The sequence below is a fragment of the Morchella importuna genome, assembly GCF_003444635.1.
Source record: "Morchella importuna strain M04M26 chromosome Unknown Morimp01GS002, whole genome shotgun sequence".
NCBI lineage: Eukaryota > Fungi > Ascomycota > Pezizomycetes > Pezizales > Morchellaceae > Morchella > Morchella importuna.
Genome location: NW_025763399.1, coordinates 2,216,181 through 2,227,131, shown reverse-complemented (window position 1 = coordinate 2,227,131; position 10,951 = coordinate 2,216,181). Strand labels below are relative to the sequence as shown.

At 47.2% G+C, this 10,951-nt stretch overlaps 1 protein-coding gene across 1 annotated transcript; it reads left to right on the top strand.

Annotated features, from left to right (window-relative positions):
- Positions 1 to 6,801: 6,801 nt before the first annotated feature.
- Positions 6,802 to 10,158, top strand: LAJ45_01437 (uncharacterized protein; the record flags this gene model as incomplete). The annotated part of the gene is made up of 3 exons (XM_046111031.1): positions 6,802 to 7,610; positions 7,734 to 9,734; positions 9,939 to 10,158. The coding sequence occupies 3 exons, from the start codon at positions 6,802 to 6,804 to the stop codon at positions 10,156 to 10,158; spliced, it is 3,030 nt and encodes a 1,009-aa protein (XP_045976209.1).
- Positions 10,159 to 10,951: the final 793 nt, after the last annotated feature.

Genomic DNA, 10,951 nt, shown 5'->3' with positions numbered 1-10,951 from the left:
ATGTAAAGTAGAAACGTAATAGAAACCCAAAAGAAAATAGTTAACGGTATAAACCCTGTATTCCTTATCAAATGATTCGTAATGAAATGTATGGAGATAGACAGATATTAACGAAGTAAATGAAAGAAACAAAGTTCACCGTAAATTCCAACACCCCTTCACACTTGGTACCGAATATAGAGGTGCACAAGTGGTCGTGAGTTTGTTTCACAAGTCCTTTGGTGCAAATGTCTGCTAGATTTTCCGCAGTAGAAACGTACATGAGGTTAATCGAACCATTCTGAACGCATTCACGAGAGAAGTGGTAAGCGATATCGATGTGTTTCGTCTTGTCGTTAAGCTTCGGATTGTTGGCGACATCGATGGCGGAGTTACTGTCACAGAATACGGCTTGTGGAGTATCGTCCTTGAGGAGTTCCTTGAGGCCTCGAGTTAACCAAAGGTGATGTTTGGTGGTCATAGCCAGTGCCATGTACTCGGCTTCGCAAGTAGAGGTAGCAACTGAGCGTTGTTTTCGAGAGCGCCAGGAAATGGTGGAGTCACCAAGTTGGAAAAGATATCCAGAAAAGCTTCGTCGTGTATCGTAACAGTTTCCGTAGGATGAGTCGCTGTATGCCGAAAGCTTGAGGTCAGAACCAAATGGAAATAGGAGTGCCTTTTCTTTGGTCTTTTGAAGGTAGCGGAGTACTCGTTTAGCGGCGGACATATGTGCAATAGAAGGATTGGAGTTAAACTGAGAGAGGTGAGTTATTGTATACGCTAGGTCAGGTCTTGTCGCAGTAACCAGATACATGAGAGATCCGATGATTTGTTGATAGGCAGTTGCATCGGCCTTGTCGTCTTCGTCACTAGTCGCAATCAATCGGTGGTTAGGATCGATAGGAGTGGAGACGGGCTTGCAATCTTGCATCGAGAATCGGTTCAGAATCTTGTTGATGAATGCTGTCTGCGAGAGAGTGATACCGGCATTGGTATAGTCAATTTGGATGCCGAGGAGATAGTTGAGAAGTCCCATATCATTAACCTTAAATTCGGTTTTCAAGAGGGAAACTGTCTGTTCTTCTAAGTCGCTAGGAGGTCCAAAGAGAGTAATATCGTCCACGTAAATAGCTATAATTAGTTTACCTGAGTCATGGACAAGAACACAGGGATCAAAGGCAGTAATAGCAAAACCATAGGGGATAAGGTATTCAACCAGCCGAAAGTACCATTCCCTTGGTGATTGCTTCAAACCGTATATACATCGTTTCAATCGCGCAACCTTACCTTCTAACCGGCTGCCTTCCGGTAGTTGCATATACACCTCTTCTTTCAAGATACCATATAGGAAAGCGGTTTTGACATCGAGTTGTCTGACACGCCATCCTTTGCAAGCAGCAATGGCAAGAAGTAAACGGAGAGAGTCGAAACGTACAACCGGTGAAAAGATCTCGTCGTAGTTCATCCCTTGAACTTGAGAAAAGCCTTTGGCGACAAGTCTAGCCTTGTAACGTTCTACTTCTCTTTTAGCGTTGCCTTTAACCTTAAACACCCATCGACAATCCACAACCTTTCGGTTGGGTTTGTCAACAACTTCCCAAACTTCATTCTCTTTAAGTGACTTTAGTTCCTCGTTCATTGCCTTTTTCCATTCAGGCCAGTCCGGTGAGGATTTGGCTTCACGATATGATTTAGGCTCCGATACTTCTAGGATACTAATGAGTGTCTCTTCTCGTTCCGATTCTTGTGGAGGAGCTTCCAGCATTAGCTGGTCGCTTTGGGTGGAGGACGAAGAGGTATCAGGTGACCGTTAACTGGCGTCAGTCATTTGTTGATCGCTGGATGCGAGAGGTGGTGGTGAGGGAGCCCTTGTTAGAGGAGCTTTCCACCATTCGCCAGGAGGGTTGATAGCTGTGCCTGTTCGTAGTCTCGTCCTTGGAGGACTGGGTCGAAAAGAGTCGTGAAAAGAGATGATTGTTTCGTTTCTGGGATAGTTATGTTGAGGAGGGAGTGAAGGTGATGAGGAGGAGGAAGATCCGTTTGATTGTACGGAGTCTTGATGTTGTTGCTGCTGTTGCATTGAGGAGAAACCGGAGAAGAGTTCCTGGTTTATTTCTGACTTGGTATTTGACTGAGTGGAGGATGTATTAGAAGGTGGTGAGAATAGAGCATCGTTCTTGCGTTCTTCGTCCAACTGATGGTTCATGAGTGCAGTAACGATAGGATGACCCCTTTGATACCAGTCAGCTGCTGTCTCGGGGTTCCTATTAATCCAAGCTATCCACATGTCCGAAGTTGGGAAACCTTCTTTGTTGAGATTATAAGAAAGGCTTGTGGAGGGCTGAAATGCTTGAGGGTCGTTAAACTGAGTTGAAGACGAAGATGATGAGAGGGGTTCAGGAACTGAAGGTACCCCTTCTGTCGCAAGAGGAGGGAAAAAGACATCGTAAGAGACGACTGTTCGTTTTTCTGAAGGAAGGAATACTCTATAATGGCGATCGGTTGCTGTATATCCTATGAAAATACCTTTCATAGCCCTGGGAGATAGCTTGCTTCCTGCGGGACGTTTGTCCTCCGGGATATGCACGTAGCACTCTCGACCAAAAGGCTGAAGGTGGTGGATCGATGGTTTCTTACCGAGGAAGGCCTCATAAGGAGTTTGATCCTTGACTGACTTATGAGGTTGGCGGTTCTTGAGGTAGACGAAGGTGGAGACTGCTTCTGCCCATAGTCGCTTATCATTGAGAGGAAGCAACATGGTCCTAACTGTTTCACCCATTGTTCGGTTAAGTCTTTCAGCAACACCATTGGACTCCGGAAAGTAAGGAGGGGTTAACTCGTAAACGATTCCCTTAGAAGCAAAGAATTCTTATAGCTTTCCATTGACGTACTCTCCTCCATTATCTGTCCTAAAACGTTTGACCGGCAAGCCATATTGGAGTTCCATCTCAGTCACGAAATCTTCAATAGCCTTAGCTGCATCGGATTTCTTCTTGAGAAAACGAACCCATGAGATTCTGGTCTTATCGTCAACGAAGGAAATGTAGTAGAGGGAGTTTGCGTAAGAAGGAACGGGAAAAGGTCCACATAAGTCAGAATGAATGAGTTCCAACTTGGTTTCCGCTCGAGTATTAGTAGATAGTGGTGTATGGTGTGTAGACTTAGCGAGTGAACAGGTTGAACAGTGAAAGGAATCAGGGGCAGGAGGGATGATAGTGGCGTCAGCGTAAAGGTTTTTAGCTTTCTTAATAGAAGATGGAGCTAGGTGTCCTAGAGCTGAGTGCCAGAAGTCATATGTGAGAAAAGCAGAGTCGGTAACCTCAGGGATCTTAAATAAAGAACCGTCAAATGATGCTTCGAAAATCGTTTTATTCCCTTTAACAATAGAAATGAAATCCTCCTCTCCCACCATAGTATACCCTTTTTCGCTAATTTTCCTCCAGGAAAGTAAAGGTCGCTCAAGATCAGGAACATAAAGAACATCGGAAACATGAAAAGAAGAAACAGATCCATCCCTAAGTACACAGTCCATCACCACAGTTCCCTTTCCCTTAACAGACATGGAGTCCTTAGACGAGGATCTCACAAATCCGGAACATTTCTCGAGGTGTTCGAAACGCCCTAGGGAGGGACACATGTGAGAGGTTGCTCCTGTGTCAAAATAGAATGAAGTGTTTTTTACCTTTCCGTTGCCCGAGTCTGTCGTGACCATAGCGGAGTCTCTTTCTTTTCCTTTGTCCGAAGACTTCTGTTCCTCTTGGTGCTTCTTGAGCTTGAAGCATTGGTTCCACGTATGTCCTAGATGTTTGCCTGGGTTGTGTTTAACACACCAGGTACATTCTTTCTGCTTCTGTTGACGAGATGCAGATTGAGAGGAAGAGGAGGGCTGACGAGGAGGCCTGGCATTCCTTCTTTGTGTTGTAAGGAGAGCCGTTTGAGGAGGAGAGGAGACAGAGGAGGGAGGTTGCTCGTGGTCCAAATCTAAGAGACGTTGTTTGACTTCGGCAAAAGTGAAATCATCTTTTGTAGACAGGTTATCTACAACGTTCTTCTGATGTCGGACGAGAAAACCTAGGAGGAAATCGCGCTTTGCTTTGTCTTCATCCAGGAATTTGGAGAAGAGTTGGCGATAGGTGTCGGATGAGGATTTAGCCAGCTGATTAAGGCGTAGCCATTCCTGTTCGAAGGATGCGATGAATGTAGAGATGGGTTTTTCTGGATCGTAGGAGGAGGGAAGTGAGACCAAGGACATGATCTGGGAAACGAGTGCGAAAGCAGTGTCTCGGTAGAATTCGCCACGCAGAGACTCCCACATCCTATGGGGGTGGTCAAGCTCGACAATTTTCTCCAAAATGTCCTGAGATACCACCTGGATGTAGACAGCTGCTGCTTGATGGCATAGCGATTCATATGCGGATTTTTCGGCGTCGTCTGCGTCATCAGAGGGTTCCGCTCCATCAACAACTATTTCATAGACTTTCATGCCTTTCCATACGAGCTTCATTGAAGCTGCCCATATATTGTAGTTCGATTGTCCGGTTAGAACACGGATGTTATCGAGCTTAATTGTGATGGGTTTGTCGTCTTTGACGCGGGTGGAGAAGGAGAGAGAAGACTTTTTGGGTGATTCTTTTCCTTTGGCAGACATGTTTGAAGAGTTGGATGAGGTAGGAAGGGAGTAGAGGACGGACGAAGATAAGCCGAAGGGGATTCTTGAATTTCTGATATCGATGGATCAGGATGATTGGTGTCTAAAAGAACACCGGGCTCATAACCTGCAAGAAATAGACAACTCGGGGGTTGTGCGGAAGGACACAATAGCGGTTAAACTATCAAGTCGTCAACCTGATTTCGAGTCGGAGAGAATTCAAAGAATTTAGACGAGAGACGAAAGCGGGAAAGCTAGGTTCTAATGTCTATATTATATGTATCGCTTGATTGACAAAGTCAGAAGAAAGAGAAAAACAGCCCGATATTTATACAAGAACCGTGTCCCTTCCAACCGAGAAAGAAAAGAGAACTAAACAGGTGGGAAAGCCATTTGACCCTGAGAAACTGCCAAGAAGTATGGAAACAGATAGAAAAGTGTCGGTTGCGTAAGTGTCCGATCACGTACATAAGTATATGACTCAATGTTCCAACATAGGAAAGTAATACCCGAGATGACAACCCATATGTAAAGTAGAAACGTAATAGAAACCCAAAAGAAAATAGTTAACGGTATAAACCCTGTATTCCTTATCAAATGACCCGTAATGAAATGTATGGAGATAGACAGATATTAACGAAGTAAATGAAAGAAACAAAGTTCACCGTAAATTCCAACAGTTCTTTTGTGGAGCACTAGCGGGTGCTGGTGGGGTAGCACTAACCATAAGTACGGTCGTCCGTACAAGGGCCTCTGGTGAAGCACTGCTGCGTGCTGAGGAAGCAGTGGAGACTGCTGCTAGTGGGCCTGTTGTTGGACCTGTTGCTGGGTCTTGATCGTCACTTATGTATGGTTCAGAGGGTTCGGAACTAAAGTCGGGAAAGGAGTCGGAATCAGTTAGGGTTGCTCCCCAGTTACTCGGGAAGATCCCTTCAGTGTCCGATGGAGCTAGGTTAGTATTTGGCGGAGTCCGGGTTTCAGTCCGGATTGGTGGAGGTACAGGGTTTTGTTTTCAGCTCTTGTTGATCGGGGTGAACCCGGAAAGCACTGGCGACTGCTTAGGGGGTGTTTCTGGTATCTCCTCCGGGATAGGCTTGACAGTTTTGCGGGACGATTTGTGACCTGAGGAAGTTCGGTGTTTCTTATGTTTTCGGGACGATTTGTGTTTCTTGGTTTTTCGGTGGGTCTTTTCGTTATCGTCTTCGTCTATGTCACGCAAGCGCTTCTTATTGGGAAGTTGATTTATGTTCTGTGAGCTACCGGGAGTGCTCTGAGCGGTGTTTGGAGTCTGATAATGTTAATGTATCACTGTGGTGAGTATGGTTCTAAAATTAATTGGATTAGGAGAGAGAAATACCATCTTATTTATAAAGATTGCAAAGATTAAATGGCTTGAAAACGGAGGAACTTGAAGGATGAGATTTCAACAGGTAATGTTGAAAGCAATGGAAAACTTGAAGTGATAGGTAGAGGAGAACTTGAAGGTGGTTAGGAACTTCTCACGAACTTGAAGGAAGGGAGGGGTGCTCTTATACCGAGTACGATCAGCTTTTTTCTTGAGCTTATCACGCTTCCGAGAGCACCCACGAATGCTCTAGAAGCACTCGAGGGTGCTCGTACTCAATGTTTGCTTCAATATATGACGTTGATCTAAATGCTCCAGGCGCACTCGGGGATGCTCTGACGGTACCAATGGTGACGTCGATAACATTCTGGTGTTGGGGTTGGTGCTTGTGTTCTTGTTGGTGTTGGTACTCTGTCCTCTAGGAAGCTGATTCGGAGAGAATGTATTCTTTGAGCTCGTAGTCGATATTAGTGTTGAATTTGGCGCTGAGAACACTGTCTCGATCTGAAGAGACTCCGCGAGTGCTCAGGGAGAGAGTGCAGATGCTCAGGGCGATAGAATCTAGCATAACTGGCCGCCTGATTGGGGTGGTGGGTGTTTCTTCGTGTTGGTGTTGATGTTTGTATTAGGTTGGTGATGTATGACATCAGACTCGTATTGAAAATCAGCCTTGCCGACCGGGGTGCAGGTGAGAGGAGCCTCATTGGCTGACAAATCAAATCATTCGAGCACTCTGCAGCAGCACCTGCAGGAAAGAGCCTCCTCGGCCTTGGCAGGAACCAAATTTTTAGAGCACTCAGGAGTGCTTTGCTAGCATCATGAGACTTCAATGAAATCGTCTTGCCCCTTTTGCAGCAAGCGGTACAGCTCCTCCGCGAACTTCGATAAACATCTTCGAACTACACATCCATTTGAAGCAGATGAATGGCTGGGAAACCAATTTTTACTCCTGGAGCGCGATCAAGAGGCACCCGATGACACTCACGACAGCCCGGAAGGCATTCACGATTCCTATTCAGATGCCCATGACGACTCGGATAGTTCGGAGAGCAACAGTATCAATTATCATGACCAAGATCCCGATAATAATTCAGATCTGGAATCCGAATCATATTTTATGATGGAAGAGACAGATGGAGATGCAAATAGGCATGAGGCAGCGACAACGATTTACGAGGGTGCTGGGGAGCGTCTCTACCGCTCGGAGGACTACGACGAATGCTCACAAAACCTTCTCCGATACCCGTGGCACCCATTCAACTCAGCATACGAGTTTAGAATGGCACGTTATTTCATACTGTCGAAGGCCTCACAAGGAAATATCGACAGTTTCTTTCTACACGCTCCGTCAAGCAGTGGCGAATGCTCCTACAGGACTGGGCGAGGTTTTATAAAAAGGTTGGACGAAATGAATGACATATTGGGAAAGGCGAGCTGGCATCATTCGGAGGTGGATATTGGGGGAGAGAAAATCCCTTACTATTACCGGGATCCAATGGTAATTGTGCGATATCTTCTAGGCCAACGGGCCTTTCGGGAGTCATTGGTGTACGCGCCAGTGGTAGAGCATAATGAATCTGGCGAGAGAATGTACGGGGAAATGCATACGGGAGATTTGTGGTGGGAGACGCAGGTCTGGTAAGCCTCACAAGTGCTCTAGAGGCAGTCCCTAATGCTTTCTGGACAGAATACCTTACCGGAGGGGTCGACTGTGGTACCAATTATATGCGCGTCAGATGGCACACATTTGACAAATTTTAGTGGGGACAAGAAAGCCTGGCCAATCTATCTTACCATCGGGAACATCAAGTCATCGGTCCGGAGCAAGCCCACCGGGCATTCGTTAATTCTCCTAGGGCTACTGCCAGTCCCACCTAAGCTCGGGAAGAACTCACTCGCTAATTCCGCTTTACGACGTCAGAGTCAAATGGCGCTGCATCGCGCCCTTGGGGAGATCTTTCAGAGCATTCGGGAGTGCTCTCAGGAAGGTGAGCTAATCGCATGCGCCGACGGGTACGAACGTCTATGCTTTCCGGTGTTGTCGGGTTGGATCGCTGATCAACCTGAGCATTCAAACTTACAAAATATTAGTACTAGCTCTTGTCCAAGATGCGAGGTGGAATTCCACAGTCTTGGGAGCACTCGCCGGAGCCCTACGCGCGATCACGAGGATTACCGGGAGAGGGTAAAGCTATTCAGGGAGAACCCGGGAAACCTGGGACCGGTGGAATACCTTGTCGCGAGATCAGTAAAGACACTCTTCAATGCTTTCTGGGGTATGCCGAGGGTTAATCCATACGATCTCAACAAACCGGACATTCTGCACAATATATACCTAGGGATGTTGAAGCACATGATGGAGTGGGTTCAGGCTTTCTTGAAGAAGCACAATCGATTGGAGGAATTTGACAAAGCTTGGGCCTCGATTGCGCCTTACCCTGGACTGGCAGTACCGAACAAGGCATATCGTGCCACAACCCAATGGCAAGGGAAGGAGATGAGAAATCTGGGGCGGGTCGTTCTTGGAGCACTCGCGGCTGCTTTGAGAAACCCGGGGGTGGCTGTCAGGGGCGACTTCGCAAAGGCATTGAAATGTGTACGAGGCTTAATCGACTTCCACTTAATGGCGCAGTATGGGAGTCATAAGACGAGCACACTGAATTATATGGAGAGCTATCTCGAGGATTTCCATAAGCACAAGGATATCTTTTTAGAATTCCGGGCGTACAAGAGGACGGTTAAGGATGCGAGAGATCGGACAAAAGCTGTGAAGACCTCAGGCTCCCAGAGCGCTCAGCGAGGTTTGGAGGAGATTCGCGAGATACGGGAAAGGTCTCACTTCAACTCCATCAAATTGTACGTGTTAACGCACTATCGGGAACATGTCGAGCGCTTTGGGAGCATTCCCCAGTGCTCCACCGACATCAGCGAACTCGCCCATGTACGTCAGATAAAAGAGGCATACGGAGCATCCAACAAGGTCGATGCTGCAACGCAGATACTGGACTATGGGGGGCGGCGGTTGGCGTTAGAGATTCGAATGCTGAATCTGAAAGACATTGTTGGAGGTCCTGAGAGCACTGACGACATCCTTTGGAGCCATCGAGATAACCTGAAGGAGTTACTTGAGATTTTTAAAATCGAAGACCGGAAAAAAACACCAAATGAACGATCCATAGTAGAAGGCCGACTGCCTCTAAGGCGTCTTTGCAACCCCTCCACGAAATCGGAAAGACTTTTCAATATTGCGGATGGACTGCAAATAAGCCATACCACGTTATATCGCCTGATGAAGGAGTATGCAGAGGATGCGGGATGCTCTCAAAGCTTTGCCGGAAACTCTGAGAGCATTTTAGAGCGCCGGGTGGAGATGTTCACATGTTTGCAGGTTCCGATACCAATCTTCCAAAGACCTGAGGTGTACGAGGTTCACAATATCAGGTGTACGGGAAACGCGGCTTTTAGGAAAGGGAAAATAAGAAAGGATTGGGTATGGGTGTCAGTAGCGTCCTCAGAGGAGTGGGGAGTGTTTCGGGGACGCTTACCAGGACGTGTCGAGGCTTTGTTCAAGCTGCGGGACAGTGGGGGGCGAGCACATAGACTATGTATAGTGGAGCTACTCGAGGCAAAGGATCGTGGTATCGCTGATAGCTCACATGGGCTCCTGAAGGTTTGTAGGAGGAGGAGGAAGAGGATGTGGGTCGTTAATATTCGGAGTATATTGGGAATGGCCCATTTGTTTGAGGTGGAGACTGGTAATTGGTTGGTAAATACTAGGATAGACTTGCGTACGTGGAATGAATTTAGTTGAATACTTGTAAAGCCGTGAGGGCATTCTTGAGTGCTCTAGGAACGTTAGACCCAATTGGACTCTCTAATTCAAAATTCGTGTCGTTCTGCTATGCATGCGGATTGGAAGAAGGAGGTAAAGTTTCGGCCGCTCAGTATCTGAGTCTGGCTATCCAGCAAGCTCGCTCCAGGATGTCAATGCCAGTCCATGTTTGCTGCTTATGCATGGACATTGAGCTTTTCAGACGAGCCGTACCATGGCCTCAACCTCAAGGCTAATTATGCCTTTCACGAATCGACAGAATCATACACGTCCGTCAAAGGTTGGGTAGTCGTCACCAGTATACAGGACAGTGCTCGTATCAGTATCCCGCGACTGACCGTACAGCGGCGTTGAGGATACCCACGTTAGATATCTTTTGAGGGACTGGTGCGGCCTTCCTATCCTTTGAGGACGGTGTATCAATACAAAGGAGCCCAAATGAGGGTTGCCTCACCTTGAGTGGGTATGACGAATGCCTCAGCTCTGTGAGCATTGGTGAGTGCTCTGGGAGCACTCGCGGAAGCCCTCGTGGGAGCGTTCGCGGGAGCATTCGCGGGAGCATTCGCGGTGCGTGAGAGCATTTGCGGTGCCTGTAACGGGGGTGCTAGGATGATACACGACCGTGACTTCGATCTGACATAGAAAGGGTAAACGGGCAACGATGGATTCCTTGGGCTCGTTCGATCGGAAGATGGAGTTTATTTGTTTGATCGTATTTGTAGTCTAAAAACTTAATAACTTTAAGGGGTCTCCTCGCTAGTAAAGATTCCATCCCTCCCCGAGTTCAAACTGGGGGGCAACCGAGTACTTTTATCGAAGTTCCGCTTTTTTTTTCTCCCTAGACCCTTCTGTTTTTCCCCCTAGTCCGGGGACACCGCGACTTTTTTCTATGAGGGGCGAGAGGAGTTGCTGCCACCCCTCGGACGAACTTCCGCCCGAGTCAAATCACGCAATCTCTGCCAAGAGCTGGTCGGGATCCTAAGAACTAGCGGAAACAACCGACCAGATAGCAATTGCTTATTCAATTTGTTTTAGAACAGATTTGGTGTTTTTGTAAAGCGAGGTTTGCTTTTAGTAGCTTGGGTCGTACTCCTACTCCCCCTCAAAGGTGCTCCGGGCTGAAACAGGAGGGTTCCGGCGGTTCGAC